Source organism: Netta rufina (assembly GCF_964035555.1).
Source record: "Netta rufina genome assembly, chromosome: Z".
Lineage (NCBI taxonomy): Eukaryota > Metazoa > Chordata > Aves > Anseriformes > Anatidae > Netta > Netta rufina.
Window position 1 is genome coordinate 27,240,937 of NC_140126.1, and position 18,575 is coordinate 27,259,511.

Here is an 18,575-nt window from a genome sequence, read left to right on the forward strand (position 1 = left end):
TAGTTTTATATAGTCGGGAATAAATAGAAAAGTAGTTAATAAAATCTCTAAACATACATTCATTTAAAAAACAACCAGTTTAAATTCTTATGTTTCACCAACATTCATCTGTCAGCTGCACTGGTAAGTCAAATAATACTTACTTTCTTTAAAACAACTTAAGGAAATGTGGTAATCAGTTTTGATGTCAGCACAGCTTTTTTTTTCATTCAATTATTGAATTAAAAGCAGATATTTCAAGTGCTTTAAAAATGTAAATCCTTATATGACATGATAAAATTTTGAGATATTTTGAAGAAGATATGAGGATTCAATCTACTGGAAAATGTGATATCACTTTGTCAAACATCAAAGTGAAAGTAGCAATAAATGTAAAACCTTTGTATTTCTACACTCTCAACTTTTTAAGGTTCATTTGTAAATGCTAAGGAAACAACAATGTTAAGGAAACAAAAAAGAAACTGATGCTTTTACTGCAGATATTACCTAAGCTGGGAAAAATAAAACAAAAATAGTGACTTACAATCGCTCATTACAAAAATATAGTCCATAAATAATGTTTAGCCCTGTTTTCTCAGTGAATAGTTATTAAAATATTTATTGAATCAATTTCTATCTCTGTAATGTGTTTTCATCTTAGAAGTCAAGGCTTTCTTACTAGGTAAAATCCAATTTTCATCTTGCGTAAGTAACCAGAAAACCTTGTTATAGCTTTCTTATCAGACAATTGTGAGTTTCAGGATCTCAGGAACTGCTTTTCTAACTATTGTTCTAGTCAGGAGAAGGTCGAGGGGGAAAGAAAGAAGTCTTTCCTAGCAAATGAAAGGTTGTTGTTAACATGGTGTCTAATTATCAGATAAGCAGGGTTATGCAGCCCCACTCTTCTATCAGAAAGTTGTGTTAATTTCCTTTTGGGGAGAACAGGCCTGTGATAAATAATAGGATTTTAAGTAGAACATCCATTTTCATGAGATCTCTTGTATGAGAGCAATAGGATAACTGTTTTTGTTAAAAACTGAAAAATTTAGAACATTAGCTTGGAACCTGATGCTAATTACCATAGAACAGTAACACATTTGTAGGGAAGTTTGAAGAAATCTTTGTCTGTTTGTCAAGTGCATGTTCATCGAAAGTCACTGAAAAAAATTAAAACAAAATTCAGTCCTATAATTTGTTAGTGCTTGTTGTAGATAGGATTCTAAAATTGTTCTGGTACTTTAAGGTTATTTTGCAAATCTTCTTGAAGCGAAGAGGACATTCAGATAGAACAACAGTGTGTGGAATATAAGAACAAATACGGATAATTACTGACATTATCGTGACATTACTCATAATTATTTCTAAACACTTAGACAGTAACAGAGTACAAAGCATATGTATTTAAAGAAAAAACACCTGATATTTTTTTGCCGTGACAGCTTCTGTAAATAGTGAACAAACAAAAGATTTGATGCATCCAAACTTTCCGATTTGGATAATGCTGTAAATTCTGATACTCAAGCAAGAGAGATGCTCAAGTAAGAGAGATGGTCTAGGTCAGTTGCTGCCAAACATATATGTAGGAGTATGGATCTGTTTTCAGCCCTCAGTATCTCAAGCCACCAGCCATCATTTTCATGATGACTCTTTTCATGACTCTTAACTTAAGTCATTGAAAGGGTGATAAAATTCTGTGCAACATTTGCTGATTACTCTTCATGTCCTTTTGGAACTTAATAGGTAATCTAGAGTGGTCTATTTTAAGTAATACAAGATGATCACATGGGGGATGGGGAAATTTCATGTGGAACTGCCAAGGTGTTAAACTTCTAGGATATGTCAAAGGTTTTTCTGTAACTGTCTATTACTTGTCAAGTAGCATTCAAAATATTTTTTCTTCATTTATTTCAATATTTCAGTGAAACGAAAGGCTCAGTAAAGAACTATTCCTGATGAATTTTCTGCAGGAAGAACCAAGGACCCAGGGCATTTCATAGGCTGAGCTTTACTATTTTGGGTTTGAATGTACTTTTATGTGTGGTAGTAATAATATTACAGTATTGAAGAAATAGTGTAAAATAAATTATTTTACAGAATTCAGTGGAGATAGGTACAGTACTTGTAGGTTGTAGGGCACTGGAACACGGTCCCCAGGGAAGTTCTTATGGCACCAAGCCAGGTGGACTTCAAGAAGCATTTGGACAATGCTAAACTGTATGCAGACATACAGTTTAATTTTTAGGTGAACCTATGTGGAGCCAGAAGTTGGACTCTTTGTGGGTCCCTTCCAATTTGGGATACTCCATGATTCTGTACTTACAAGAGTTATCATCTGTGCATATACAAGATGAGAGTGTCTGGCTAGGCAATAGCTCCTGTTGCCATCTGGAGTTTTGACCAATCTGGTCACAATGCTAATGAACGTTACGAGGTCTATAAATCATGAAACATCAGACCAGGATGTTTAAGTTTATATTGGGATTGAAGCCTGGGAAAGATACGGAATAATCTTTTTGTTCTCTTAATGTTTGATGAGAGCCCAGCTGAAGAACTGTGTCTGGCAGTGAACACACATGCTTCAGAAATATTCATTAGACTGAATGGGCTGGAAGAAAACAAGAGATGACATGAATATCTAATTAAAAATATATATATTTTTAATTCTTTCAATCATTCCTCATAGACAGTAATCATTTGTTAAGGGAGGATTGAAAAAAATTAAGCTTCTTCAGTGTAGCCAGGAGAAAATAGAAAGGAAATAAGTAGTAGTGTCATATATACAATTATATGTATACATTAAAGATGAACATAATCAATTGCCATTCCTTCATTTTAGGAACAAGGTGAGTTGTAGCAGCTTTAAACTGTATCAATAGAAGCTTATGTTAATACCATGACATCCTGCACATTTTTCTTTCTAAAAATAGTGAAATACTGGAACACGCTGTAAAGATTTTGTAGAATCTACTCCTTTAAGATTTTTAAATGTTAGACAAACATTTGTCAGGAGTAGTTGAGGAAGAGTTGATCATGGCTTAAGTCAGAAAACCAAAATAGGCACAGGTTACTTTTTTCTATTGATCTCTTATTTCTGTATGAACAGTATTACTCATTGCAAAGCAGTGTGATAGTAACTATAGTTCTCTTTGGTGAAGAAAATCATCAATTGGATAGACAACTGTATTACTGTAGTTCTGCTTGCATGGAATTCCTTGCTGACATCAGCATGATTAAGAACTGCTGATACTTATTTGGGTCCCATTTGTCATTTTAACATCAAACTTCTGTTTCTTCAAAGATCGGACAATACCCTTAGATTATCCTAAGAGTATTCACTTCAAAGCAGTATAGTGCTTTAATCTAATCTTAGCTTCATACTTAAGATAAATGTGGTTTTCTTTTAAGCAGTCTTTTGTGGATGTTTTTTAAAAAAAAGCAAGTTAATTAAATATACTGCTGCCCAGAGTACTACTTTCCTTTTAAAAAAATATGCAATTAGTGTTAGTCATGCCAACCTGCAGCTGGAAATTTTACACTCCCTTTGAATTATATGCTTATGTGTCTTTCACAAATCATTTTTTTATTTGTTTATTTTTTTTATATCTGTTGTTACACATATGATGCTTTAATTGTATTTTAAATTGCTGTGTAGCACCACAAGCCTGTCTGGAAGGGGAGAACGTAGTTAAAGAAAAGTACTTATTTGCATGACTGTTTTTGATGTAGGGAATACAGAGTGAATATACTTCACATTTCAGCTAAGACAGTTCAGACTTAAAGTTTCTATATGAAACAAAAGCAAAAAAATCGCTCATCTAAATTTGTGTTCAGGGTAAGCATTCCTAAACAGTACAGCTGTTGCGGAAGATGTGGAACTGAGATCTGACTCATAATCCCTGTAATAGGGATTATGTACACACATATTTTCAAAAATTAAATTCTTGCTTCAGGAAAGTGCACAAAATCATAAGATTTTTTATTATCCAAAAGTATCTGTTTCTTGAAACTCTGACTAATGGAATGTCTGAAATTTGGTTTTCTTCCTTGTCACATTGATTCCTAGAAGGAGGAGATTTAGCTGAGGAAGACCTGTCTGAAGAATTCTTTTCTGGGTAAAGCTTTAAATCCTGGAGGGAAGATTGATTGGAAAGCAAGGAGAAAGAGAAGTTTTGTGCGGTGGAGAATAAAATGGAAGTTATGAAACAAAACAGTGTTACAAATGCTGGTTTAGAGTTCATAAGTCATGTCTAAGGGGGGAGAGTTCCTTCTCATTCCTTTGGTTAAACAATAAAGTGTTGTTGTTAATTTTGTTAAATAATACTTAAACTCCAGGTAGTTATGTTAACTTTATAGAAAATCCGTTTTCTTCTAGGTTTTATATATTTGTACAATTTTCTAAACAATGAAAGATGAAAGCAGTTACTAAATAATATAAATAAAACCAATAACTAAATGAAACTGTATTTTGTATGAATCCCAACTAGGAATGCCATTAAGATTTGAAATGGAAAAATGTATTAGTGGACTCAGGTTTTTCAGAGATAGACATGTCTGTGAGGGAGAATTCCATTTTATATTATCAAGTAAAACTGCATCTGAGATTCAGAAGCATACTGTTTTCTTGCAGTTGCAGCTTCTCTAAGTAGCTGAAATAGTATGCTTTACGATATTTTATTTAAACTTTTTCATCTTCCAGGATGTACTTGGATCCATGATAACATATCTTTATATTGTACTACAGAGTAGGTCCTATTTGATAATGATTATTGACAAAATGGAAGACTGATGCAGAATTCTTCTATGCTAATGGACAAAAAATAGCCATAAATCAATCTCCCAAAACAACAACAAAAAATCAAATAATATTAAATAACTCATCTACATGGCTCTTGGAAGTGTGACTGTATTCATACAAAGTGTCTTGATAGAGAACAAATGCCTCATTAATCTTAAATGCTTCAGCTAAAGAAAGCTAGTGAAGTCAGGATGAATAATGACTGGCATTATAGAGAAGGCAACGTACTGTACAATATGCAAGGATGTAGTCACCTAGTAGCTATACTACATAAACGTAAGTACCTTTATTTTTTAGAGGACAAAAGGATTTGGGACAGGAAAGAATTAGAAAGATGAACAAGTAAGGAAACAGGTAAATATGCCTCAGTATCTTATTTTGTAGTAACCTAGCCATTAATAGGGCTAGTAAGGGAGATCACAGAATCATAGAATCACAGAATGGTTTGGAACTGACATCAAAGATCATCTAATTCCACCCCCCTGCCATGGGCAGGGACACCTCCCACTAGACCAGCTTGCCCAAAGCCCCATCCAGCCTGGCCTTGAACACTTCCAAGGATGGGGCATCCACAGCTTCTGTAGGCAACCTGTGCCAGTGCCTCAACACCCTCATAGTACAGAATTTCTTCTGAATATCTAATCTAAATCTGACGTTTTTTAGTTTAAAGCCATTACTCCTTGTCCTATCACTATACAACCTGATAAAGAGTACCTCTCCAGCTTTTTGGTAAGCCTCCTTTAGGCACTGGAAGGCTGCTATAAGATCTTCCCAGAGTCTTCTCTTCTCTGTGCTGAACAACCCCAACTCCCTCATCCTGTCTTCACAGGAGAGGTGCTCCAGCCCCTTGATTATTTTCATGGCCCTCCTATGGACTCGTTCTAATACATCCATGTCCTTCTTGTGCTGGGGGCTCCACAGCTGAACGCAGCAGTCCAGATGGGGTCTCACGAGAGCAGAGCAGAGGAGGAGAATCACCTCCCTCAGCCTGCTGGCCACACTTCTTTTGATGCAGCCAAGCATACAGTTGGCTTTCTGGGCTGCAAGCATATACTGACAGTTCATGTTGAGCTTCTTGTCAACCACCACCCCAAGGTTGTTCGCCTCAGGGCTGCTTTCAAGCCATTCTCCATCCAACCTGTATTTGTGTTTGGGATTGCCCTGCCCCAGATTCAGGATCTTGTTGAACCTCATGAAGTTCGCACAGACCCATCTCTCAGGCCTGCCCAGGTCTCTCTGAATGGCATCCCTTCCCTCCAGTGTGTTGACTGGACCATACAGCTTGGTGTCATCGGCAAACTTACTGAGAATTACAGAATCATAGAATCAATCATTAAGGTTGGAAAAGGCCTCCAAGATCATCTGGCCTAACCACTACCCTGCCACCAATGTCACCCACTAAACCATGTCCCTAAGCACCATATCCAACCTTTCCTTGAAAACCCCCAGGGATAGTGACACCACCACTTCCCTAAAATTTTAATTCTGTCTTCTGACTGGAAATAGATTTGTGTACTTATTACACCATTACAAAATAAATAAAAAAATAAATAAATTGGGTCAAATGCTTTGTACAAGTCCAGGTAGATGACGTCAGTTGCTCTTTTCCTATCATCCAATGCTGTAGCCCCATCACATAAGGCCACCAGATTTGTCAGGCGTAATCTGCCCTTAGTGAAGCCATGTTGGTTGTCCTCATCCACCATGATCTAGCCAGGCACAGAGATGGTACTGACCGGCCTGTAGTTCCCTGGGTCTTTCTTTTTTTCATTTTTTAAAAGTAGGGGTTATGTTTCCCTTCTTCCAGTGAGTGGGAGCTTCACCAGACTGACACACCTTTTCAAGTGTGATGGGTAGTGGCTTAGCGACTACATCCACCACTTCCCACAGGACTTGTGGATTCATTTCATTAGGTCCCATGGACTTGTATACCTTCAGTTTCCTTAGATGGTCTCACATCTGATCTCCTACAGTGGGTGGTTCGTCATTCTTCCATTCCCTGCCTTCTGGGGCCCAGGTTTTGTGCCCGGAGCTTTTGCCAGTGAAGACAGGCAAAAATATCATTGCATACTTCAGCCTATTTCATAACCCAGGTGACCAGGTCTCCCATTTCTTTCCAGAGAGGGCCTGTATTTTCCCTAATCTTCTTTGTAATACTGATGTACCTGTAGAAGCTTTTTTTGTTGCCCTTGATTTCTCTGGCTAAATTTAATTCTAATAGGACCTTGGTTTTCCTTGCCTGATCCCTGGCTGCTTGGACAATGCCTCTGTATCCCTCCCAGGCTATCTGTCCATACTTCTCATCTCTGTAGGCCTCTTTTTTCTGTTTGAGTTTGGTCACGAGCTCCTTGTTCATCCATGCAGTCCTCCTGGTGTTTTTGCGTTACTTCCTCATTGTTGGGATGTGTCACTCCTGAGCTTGGAGGAGGTGATCCTTGAATATTAACCAGTTTTATTGGAACCTTCTTCCCTGCAGGGCTGTATCCCATGGTACTCCACCAAGCAGATCCCTGAAGAGGGCACTGTCTGCTCTCCCACAGTCCATGGTAGTGAGCTTGCTGTGCTCCCGCCTCACTGCCTTCTGGATCCTAAACTACACCATTTCGTTCGTGGTCACTGCAGCTAAGGCTGCTCTTGGATTCCCCACCAGCCCATCCTTGTTGGTGAGAATAAGATCCTGCATTGCACTGCTCCTCATTGGCTGCTCTATCACTTGAGGAAGAAAATTGTCATCAGTACATTCCAGGAACCTCCAGGATTACCCGTGCCTTGCTATGCTGTCCCTGCAACAGATATTGGGGTGGTTGAAGTCCCCCATGAAGACCAGGGCTTGTGAGCATGAGGCTGCTTCTATCTGTCTGTGGAGGGCATCATCTGCTTGGTCTTCCTGATCTGATGGTCTGTAGCAGACCCCCACTATAATGTCCCCTGCCCCTGCCCTCCCTGTGATGCTGACCCATAAGCTCTCTGCCAGCTCCTCATACATCCCCAGGCAGAGTTCTATATTCTTCAGATGCTCATTGACATAGAAGGCATTGCCCCCTTCTTGTCTCCTCTGCCTGTCCTTCCTAAAGAACCTGCATCCTTCTATTCCAACACTCCAGTCCGTGGGAGCCATCCCACCATATCTCTGTAATGCCCATGAGGTCATAGCCCTGGAGGCTTGAATACATCTGTATCTACTCTTGTTTATTCCCCATGCTATGTGCGTTAGCATAGAGACATTTAAGTTGGGCCCCTGATGAAGCTGACGTACTGGCTGGAGTGGCTGAAATTCCTTTGTGCTGCTCTTCAGGTGCTCTTCACAAGCTTGTCAAGCCTGTGACTGAAGATGTTCTGCCCCTCCTTTGACAGCTGGACCCCTTCAGCCCCCAGCAGCCCAGGTTTCTCAAAACCTCCATAACTTTTCCACAGACTACTTTAGCCCTCCTAGCACTGCAGAAACAATTCAGCACCTAAACAGATCAGTTGGCACTGATTTCAAGAACTGTGTGTATCTCAGAGATTCTATGTTGAGTACTAATAGCAAATGTTGAGCAGTTTAGTGGCTTTTTTTTTTTTTTTCCTGCAGATAAGCTTTCTTATGCTTCGGATTTTGTACTCATAGTTAGTCTTTTTTTGCGCTGGGTGGATGAGGGAAAGGCTGTGGATGTGGTCTACCTTGACTTCAGCAAGGCTTTTGACACTGTTTCCCACAGCATTCTCCTCACGAAACTGGCTGCTCTTGGCTTGGACTGGCGCACACTTCGTTGGGTTAGAAACTGGCTGGATAGCCGGGCCCAAAGAGTTGTGCTGAATGGAGGGAGCCAAGTCCAGTTGGAGGCCAATCACTAGTGGTGTCCCCCAGGGCTCAGTGCTGGGGCTGGTCCTCTTTAATATCTTCATCGATGATCTGGATGAGGGCATTGAGTGCACCCTCAGTAAGTTTGCAGATGACACCAAGCTATGCGCGTGTGTCGATCTGCTCGAGGGTAGGAAAGCTCTGCAGGAGGATCTGGATAGGCTGCACCGATGGGCTGAGGTCAACTGCATGAAGTTTAACAAGGCCAAGTGCCGGGTCCTGCACCTGGGGCGCAATAACCCCAAGCAGAGCTACAGGCTGGGAGAGGAATGGTTGGAAAGCTGCCAGGCAGAGAAGGACCTGGGAGTGATGGTGGATAGTCGGCTGAATATGAGCCAGCAGTGTGCTGAGGTGGCCAAGAAGGCCAACGGCATCCTGGCTTGTATCAGAAACAGTGTGACCAGCAGGGCTAGGGAGGTGATCGTCCCCCTGTACTCAGCTCTGGTGAGGCCGCACCTCGAGTACTGTGTTCAGTTTTGGGCCCCTTGCTACAAAAAGGACATCGAGGTGCTTGAGCGGGTGCAGAGAAGGGCGATGAAACTGGTGAGGGGCCTGGAGAACAAGTCCTACGAGGAGCGTCTGAGGGAGCTGGGCTTGTTCATCCTGGAGAAAAGGAGGCTCAGGGGCGACCTTATCGCTCTCTATAGGTACCTCAAGGGAGGCTGTAGCGAGGTGGGGGTTGGCCTGTTCTCCCACGTGCCTGGTGACAGGACGAGGGGGAATGGGCTTAAGTTGCGCCAGGAGTGTTTTAGGTTAGATGTTAGGAAGAACTTCTTTACCGAAAGGGTTGTTAGACATTGGAACAGGCTGCCCAGGGAAGTGGTGGAGTCACCATCCCTGGAAGTCTTTAAAAGACATTTAGACGTAGAGCTTAGGGATATGGTTTAGTGGGGATTGTTAGCGTTAGGTAGAGGTTGGACTCGATGATCTTGAGGTCTCTTCCAACCTAGAAATTCTGTGATTCTGTGATTCTGTGATTCTTTTGATTTAGGTATGTTTTTTGGTTAAAGTGACATCAGCTGAATGACTTTTTTTTAATTTTTATTTTCAAGGCATCAGAAAAGAGCTTTCTGCATTCAAGCCCACAAACTACCCTATTTCACCCTACTAAAAATAATGATTTTGAATACTCTTTTTATAGTACTGCCCTTCTCACTGATACAATGTCAGCATTTCTATTATAAACTCCCATTTTCACAGCCTGGTAACTGCCAAAATAACTCACTACATGTGAGTTGGCATATAGTATTTTAATTTTCAGACTGATTCTGCTACCTAGCTTTAAAAGCATTTTGATATTGCTAATAAAGAGAAATTGCTGGGCTGAGTGTAAAAAAAAAATGGCTATAGCAAGAAACCTTAAGTTTTTTCTTTTTAGAAAAATAAGGCTAGAATTTGTTTATTTATTTATTTCTGAAAGAGGATTTTCCCCAACTTTCTCTGCAAACTGATGACTCAGTAGATTGTACTGGATGCTCCCAGTAGGGAGAATCACTTTTAAATGCCAGCGCTAACCATTTTAGCTAATGATGCTAATCAGATGTGGGAAGCATTATGTTTCTAGTTTTGGTGTAAGTCTAGGAACAGGATATGCATTGATTATAAAAACAATCTCTGACACAATATATTTTAACAAGATTGTAACTAGTTTCTCTGATGATGTCATGGAAAATTAATGGAAGACTATTAAACCTGGACAGTATATTTTTAACTAAAGTGCCATAAAACTCAGAACCAAATTCCATTTAGTCCTTCATTTCTCAGAATTGCAGAACAGGGAAGGATGTAAGGGACCTCTGGAGGTCATCTGGTCCAGTCCCCCTGCTCAGGCAGGGTCACTTAGAGCAGGTTGCCCAGAACCATGCCCAGATGGCTTTTGTCTATCTCCAAGGAGGCCGACACTACTCTTTGGGCAGCCTGTGCCTGGCCTTGAAGATCACCTTGTTCCAATCTTAAAGGGACCTTAAAAATCATGTAATTCAAACCCCTCTGCCATGGGCAGGTTCCACTAGAGCAGGTTGCTGTAAGCCGTATCTAGCCTGGCCTTGAACACTTCCAGGGATGGGGCATCCACAGCTTCTCTGGGCAACCTGTGCCAGCGCCTCAGCACCTTCATATACTTCTTTCTAATATCTAATCTAAATCAACTCTTTTAGTTTTATACCATTAACCCTTAATACCATTAACCTGTACTCCCTTCCTTATCAAGAGTCCTTCCCCATCTTTCTTAGAAGTCCCTTTAAGTACTGAAAGGCTTCAATAAGGTCTCCATAGAACCTTCTCCAAGCTGAAAACCCAGCTCTCTCAGCCTCTCTTCATAGGAGAGGTGCTTCAGCCCTCTGATCATCTTCAAGGCCCTCCTTTGGACCCACTCTTAATAGGTACATGTATTTCTCACACTGGGTGCCCCAGAACTGGATGCAGGACTCCAGGTGAGGTCTGAAGAGATGGAGAAGAGGGAGAGAATCACCTCCCTCAGCCTGCTAGCTACGATTATTTTGATGCAGCACTGTATAAAATAGGCTTTCTGGGCTCAAAGTGCACATTTCTGGCTCATGAATGGCTCATTTCTGGCTTTTCATCCAACAGAATCCCCAAGTCCTTCTCCACAGGGCTGCTTTCTACCCACTTATCACCCGGCCTGTATTTGTGCTTGGATTCATTTGGGTATTCTAATTCTTACCAAGCAGTTTTCCATTCTCTGAAGGCTGACACAAGATTTCAGTCTGATACAGCTTTGAATCTGTCCCTGCTTGAAGCTGGAATTGGACCAGGGAAGTTATCACCAACCTTGTCCAACCTAAATTCTTCTTCAGAGACCACACCTGGTCATGAGGAGTACTGCTACAAAGTTATTGCAGGGACTGGGGAAAAAGATGGAAATAGCTAGTTGCAGGATATACTGCCTTGCACAGCTGGTGTTACGCTGCTTTCTTGAAGAAACAAATTTTTCATCTAACAATGTTCAGACTTAAATCTAATATTTACTGTTGCTTCCAAATATTGTCTTATAGTAATAGGAATAATCCTGCATATTTTTATCTGTAGAAATACCATCAGTCCATTTTTGTTTGTTTATTTGCTAAATGTTTAGCTTTAGTATTATCTTCTGGCAGTGATTTCTGCTCTCTCACATACTGAGGGAAAATTATCACTTGTGTATTTTATACCTTTGAATTTCAGTATTTATCAATCTATTTATTTATTTATTTACCTGAAGGGTAGCTAATCTAATTCCTTTTGATATCTCTTTGGAGGGGAAGTTGTAATCTTTCTTTTTCAGATGCTTGGGAACAGTCATTCTTCTTACTGTAAACATTTCCTAAATTGATTGACCAATAACCACTGGCCAATAACCATATGCAGCCATGTAACATTCTCCATTTCGTACCGTATATATGTATGTTTTTGTCTTTGGAGGTGCATATTGTAGCACCTTGAGAAAGGTCCTTTTTTAGGCTGGTACCCCTAACAAGCGTGGGAGTTATTTTCACCCGTTAACTGTAATGAGAGTTTTGATTCTTGCAGTGTCTTAGCTCAGCCAGTTCATTCATTCTCTGCTTACAGAAACCTCTGCTCACTCCCATTCACTATCTCAGCTCTCTCTCCTTTCCTTTCCAAGTCTTTCTATCTGAGCCAACTCTCTCTTGCTTCTTGCATTCATGCAGAACACAGTTCTCAATGTTGCAAAGAGCAGGGAAGAAGGACTGCTTGCTCTGTATACTGTTGCCTCAGCATGACACGATGTGAAAGCTGCAATTTCAAGGAAATTTTTGGCCATCCCTGAATCAAACACTTGCAGGGCAGACTGAATGTTCATGGCATTTCCCTTCTAAAATGTGCAGATTCACTAGCTGATGATGTGCAAACTTTTAATTCCAAAAAGTGGGTGACGAACAGATTTGAATGTATCTGAAAGAGACAAGCATATCATCCAAAGCAGACATACAGCCACTTTCAAATTTCAAGAACTTACTTCAAGCTTGCAGCTTCTAAATCTTCCTCAGCCAAAGATGTGTATATGTATGAAATAAATACTAACCTCTGGTGGATTTCTTTCATGGAATTATTTAGCCTCCTCAATCAGTGTGACCTTTCAGCATCTCCAAAATGCTAAACGACTTGATAACAGTTTATTCCGGGCATAGTGAGACTTTTCAGTGACAATAAAAAAAAAAATAGTTGAAATGCTTTTCTGAATGTTCCTAATACTAAAAATTGTTGGCATTGTTGAGGCAGAGAATGGTGAAAGTTTGATAGCATTTATGAACAGCTGAAGATGGTGAGTTGCAATGGTAACATCTGGCAATTCTGCTAATAAATGAAGCTCCCAGACATAATGTGGATCCTGTCACTTTGCCTCACTTCATTTGTCTGTAAGTTGTTATTCTTAAGAATATTTTGTCTTTAAAAATCAGAAGTTTGTCTATAAAAAAGCAATTTTAAGGTAGTAGCTTGAAATGGCAAGAGTAACTGCTTCTGTATTGAAACTAAACAATCTCAAAAAAATTCTTCTGAGTGAAGATTATTCCCCTGGTGTGGAAAGATTAAAATACTCATTAGTGGGCAGTTTCTGAAAAGAACATCTGCGAATGTGTTAAGATAAAGCCCAACCTTTTTTCTTTACACAAATATAAATATAGACACAAATATTAAAGAGCTAAGGACGTGAGCTATCTGAAAAGGCAGCTGTGCCATTTCCAAATGCACACCCTTGTTAATACTACTAAAAGATGTGACCTTGGCCCTCACAAGGTGAAACATTAAGGGTATTCATTTTCAGTTCAGAGGCTCCTATCAAAAAAGCCTACCAGAATGGCCTGAAGTACATAAAAGATGTTTCTTAGCCTTAACCATACAAATTCTATCTTAGCTGTGGCAGAGTTCACGATTAGATGCCTGTTTTAAGTAATGAAGACTTTCTACTAACCAGCTTGTAAATATGACTAATCAGCATATCTGTGACAGTTTTGCAGCAGTTCACTCTTAAAACTGAAAATGACTGTTCTGACTTCATATGAGAAGTATTTTGGAAAAAAACAACACCTGAGCTAACCATTTTGAGTGGTTTTAGGCACTAAACAGAGTCAACACAAGCATAGGAAACTAGTTGACAAAAGAAGAGTGGAAATACCTTGTTCACTGGATAAATCCTACAGAATTATCCTACAAAAATCCTGTAGTGCAGAAAACATTATAAACACTTTCATTGCTTCAGACCACCAGACAAAATGCATTCTTATGTGAAATTATTTATTCCCTTATCACTGCTACTTAAAGCTGTGATAATAAAGTTATGACAATAACTTTGTAATAATAATGTATGCATAAATTTCAGTTAATGCATTGTTTTTCAGAAGAAAAAATCTTATGAACTGTAGTGGGTTTACGTGGCAAGGTTTTGGTAGCAGGGAGCCATAGGGGTGGTTTCTGTGAGAAAGATCTAGAAGCTGCCCCATGTTTGGGAAGGGCCCCATTGTTTTCCAGATCCGAGCCAATAAGCGATGTTGTTTTGCGCCTCTGTGAGAGCATATTTAAGACAGGGAAAAAACGCTGCGCCACGCAGCAGCCGGGAGAGTCAGTGGAGCGAGAGAACAGCCTTGCACCAAGGTCAGTGTAGAAGGAGGGGGAGAGGTGCTCCAGGCGCCGGAGCAGAAGTCCCCTGCGGCCTGTGGTGAGGACCATGGTGAAGCAGGATGTCCCCCTGCAGCCCATGGAGTACCACGGTGGAGCAGGGTTCCACGCTGCAGCCCGTGGAGGAGACCACGGTGGAGCAGGTGGCCCTGCACCGACGGAGGCTGCCGCCTGTGGAAGACCCCTGCCGGAGCAGATTCTGGGCCGGACCTGTAGCCCGTGGAGAGGAGCCCACGCAGGAGCAGGTGATCTGGCAGGAGCTGCTGCCCGTAGGGGAGCCAGGTTGGAGCAGTTTTCTCCTGAGGGATGGACCCCGTGGTACGGACCCATATCTGGAGCAGTTCTGGAAGAGCTGCTGCCTGTGGGAAGCCCACGCCGGATCAGTTCATCAAGGACTGCATCCCGTGGGTGGGACCCCACAGCACAGGGGACGAGAGTGACCGAGAAGGAGCGGCAGAGAAGAAGTGCTGTAGACTGACCATAACCCCCATTCCCCGTTCCCCTGCGCCGCTCGGGGGGAGGAGGTGGAAGAGGGTGGATGGGGGGAAGGTGCTTTTGTTTTTTTTTCCTTTGTTTTCTCACTTCTCTCGCTTGTTAGTTGTAGGCAATAAATCTTACTATCTCCTTATGCCGAGTCTGTTTTGCCCGTTACAATAATTATTGCGTGATTTTCTCGTCCTTATCTCAATCCTTGAGCCCTTTTCACATATTTTCTCCCCATTCCTCTTTGAGGAGGGGGAGTGAGAGAGCGGCTGTGGTGGAGCTCGGCTGCCCACTCGAGCGGAACCACGGCATGAAAAATAAATGAAATGTATATTTAATTCCTATTGAAGTATGCACTTAAGTACCGAGTAACGTGATGTTCCTAATATTTAAGTATGATTTCTAAAACATTTCAAAGTGTTTGTTAAAGCTTTAAAATGGCAGATTACATAGAATAGTAAGATCTGCTCTAGTGAATTAACACAGAAACAATTTTAGCCTGTTATCCTGTCTCCAACACGAACAGAAAGGAATTTATCAGAAAGAATATGTCTTAGGCAAGCATTTCCTAATGCTCTCCCAATGTCTAACAATATGCTAATAAGAAACTGCTTTAGGCAAAGGCACTACCTGTGTATTTACTAGGTAAAAGGTAACGTTTGATGGATTTCTTTCATGAACTAATGAAGCAACTTCCTGCATTTAGTAAACTTTTGGCATCCACATGTGGCAAACTTTATCACATTTTGAGAAGAGCATTTCTTTTTGTTTGGTTTGAATCAGCTATATTCTGGTGTCCTCTGATAGCAACCACCTGGTGGATGTTATGCTGGAATACTTAGTCAAGTATTTTTCAAAGCCCTAATGATTTTATTGGGATCTTTCAGACTCCATACTGTTGTCTTTTTCCAGGTCTGAACACCAGCAACATGCTTAGTTATCCTTTAGTTATCACTTGTTGCAGATGTTGTTAACTGAATATAAGCTTTTTTCATTTCTCTCTCTCTCTCTCTCTCTCTCAATGAGATATGCGAAGTAAGGTTATTAATCTGGAAAACAGAATGCAATTAAATAGGGAATAGTGCAAGATAATGAAGCTTGAGAACAGACACAGAAATAGGGAGCAATCATACCAGCCACTGCTGTGGAAGGGTTTCTGAGGGTTGCAGTGCATGAACTTAAAGTCAGTGCTATCCAAAGAATTGAACACTGTGGAGGGAAATGTGGGATTCAAGACATCAACTAATCCTGCTCTGCCTAATATTATTGAGAATTTGCTCTCTTTGCATTTCAGAAGGAAAGATGTGACCTTAGACGAAAATAGTGATTTAAAAAGTAGTGATAGTTTAACCTACTAAGGAGCTGTAGATGGAAAATGGCAAAAATGAAAGGAGCAATCTGTTTTTCATGTTTATGATGCATAAAGCAAAAAGCAAAAAAAGGAAAAAAAAAAAAAGGCTTAAACTGCAGCAGGGAACCTTCAGGTTAGCTGTTAGGAAAAACTTCCAGATGGCAGGGATATGAAAAGACTGGAAAAGATTGTTAGGGTGATTATGGAGGAGACTCTGTCACCACATTTTATGAGGAAGTTCTTTGAAACATGTCAGATAAAATTAATTAGGAATAACATGTTTTATTTACCCTGTATTTATCCACCCACATAGATGTATATTTCTTTTAACTGGATAAATATTATTCTTCAGAAGTGCCATCATAATTTACAGGGTCAATAGAGGGTCAGGAAGAAAAAAGAGACAGCAGTTTAACAAAGAAAGAGGATCAAGTGTGACACGTTCATAGTGGTCCTCAAGAAAAAACATTATTTGACTTATACATGTACATCTCTCTGCTATGGCTCCACTGAGCTGTGTTTCCTTTCTGTGTCAGACAGCTTACTGTCTGACACAGAATGCCATTGCTGATGAAGTAAGTGTGCAAGTATCAAAATGTGAAAGCTGTTTTTTAATTAGCATCATTGTCAATATGACTCAATTTTGGTAGAATGCAAAAAATACTCAAGAACAACCAAATGCATTCATTTTGATGTATAAATAAATGCAAACATTTTTTTCCCCTTGTGTTCATCCATGCAACAGTAACTAAATATGCTTGAGTAATGGCATATCATTCCAATAAGGGTGATCCATCTTTTGGATGTATGTACCAAAGAGAGTATGGTTAATTCACATTGACTTTCACTGTTGTTTATAGCAGTGACTGCAATAGGTAGTACAGCATACACCAGATTAGGAATATTGGTTGCAAAATTCTGTTTCATTGTAAGCAAGGGTGACTGTGCAGTCCAGAAACCGCAGATGTGATCTGTATTGTTATGAAAAAACGCATTGCTTATACTGAAAATCTAAAAGGTGACGTGAACGTTTGTGTGATAAGGCTTGTGAATTATACAGAAATGGCTTAGTTTATGCAGCTACGAGGAGAGAGTGTTTTCTTTTATAATTCCAGAATGTAATGGAGATTTTTAAGCAGATGAACAATTTAAAATATTCTAAGGTATAATTTTGATAAGTGTAAAATAATATGCATAAGAAATTATTATCTCATGCAAATACAAATGTGATAAAATCCTTGTTTAAAGGATTTGCAGAGTAATAGTGAATACTGGATATGTACTAGGACCAGGCTCTGAAGTCTGTTGCTATCCTGGATTTTACACACAGAAAGCTCTCTCACTTTTTTTTTTGATGTGGACAAATGTAATAATTGCTAATGTAGTCTGATCTCGGTGCCATCCATGGCAGATATACCTTTACTAGGAATCTTAGTATTTCTATTGATCAGCTGTCCTGTGTTTTCATTGTTCACAGTATGTTGAAACTGGAGGTGAATTTATAGCCAAACTACATGGATATAGGACAATGTTTTGCGAAGCAAGGATGATGTAAGAAAAAGATCTAACAGGCTTTAACTATGGGCCTTCTCACACAGATTTGCTATGAACATCAATGTCGTTTTCAAGTTCTGTATCCACCAGAGAACAATCTGTTTCATTATTGCCTACCACCACTGTGTACTCACTGACGTTTCATATAGGTAGTCTTTGAGAAAGAAACACATTTGGTTCCTGCAGGCCGTGTGTGGGAGATTTTTTTTTTTTTTCTAGCTGGTGCTTCTGAGAATAATTAGAGTCACCTTCTTTTGTCTGGCTTTTTTTTTTTTTTTTTTTTTTTTTAACCTAGTGTGAAAGGTTTGCAATTAGTGGATAAGGGTTATGACTTCTTATTGCCAAGCCACTCTCCATCAAGTTTGAAGAGTCATGGCAATCAAGCAAAGACCCTAGTGACTGGGAAATGGGAAACATCTCCACTTTATGACCTTGAACTGTCTAGTTGCATTAACAAACTACACAGCAAAAGATCAGATTAAGCTTTTCCTTCAAAGTAAAAAGTATTAATTAGAAGCAGGACAAGTTCATTGACATTCTAGTACTGAATTTCAAAGTAAGCTGGAATAAAAACATCAAAGCTCATAAGTTAGGGGCAAGAATCTCTACTTTATTTTGCAAAACTGAGAGGTAGTCTGTTTTGCAAATGACAAATTGCTCTGATACACTAAATATCAATAAAGTGCTTCAATTTAAAAAAAAAAAGAACAACAGGAAGCATGTGAGGGAATTCACAGATGAAGGATAAGCTGAGCATTTAATTTTGAAGAGGAAAATGATTTTTTCCCCACAAAGATTTCTACTAAATCAGACTCATGTTCTCTTCACCAATCTGCAGATGTTATTCTACATCTTCATTGTAAGCTTCCTGCCCCTTCAAAACTGCAAATGAGTTAGAGAAAGACTGTCAAGTAGTCCTCACAGCTCCTTTTCTATGA

At 39.9% G+C, this 18,575-nt stretch overlaps 1 protein-coding gene across 5 annotated transcripts in view; it reads left to right on the forward strand.

Annotated features, from left to right (window-relative positions):
* The window catches only part of KDM4C (lysine demethylase 4C), a 286,545-nt gene that overhangs the window by 189,733 nt on the left and 78,237 nt on the right, over positions 1–18,575 (forward strand). The window contains exon 16 of one of the 5 annotated variants that reach the window (XM_084304807.1): positions 4,043–4,334. The exons of the other annotated variants lie outside the window; for them this stretch is intronic. Within the exon in view, the coding sequence (XP_084160933.1) occupies positions 4,043–4,057 (15 nt within the window). The 3' untranslated portion in view covers positions 4,058–4,334. Of the gene's footprint in view, positions 1–4,042; positions 4,335–18,575 lie in introns of those variants that run through there. 5 annotated transcript variants of the gene reach the window in all.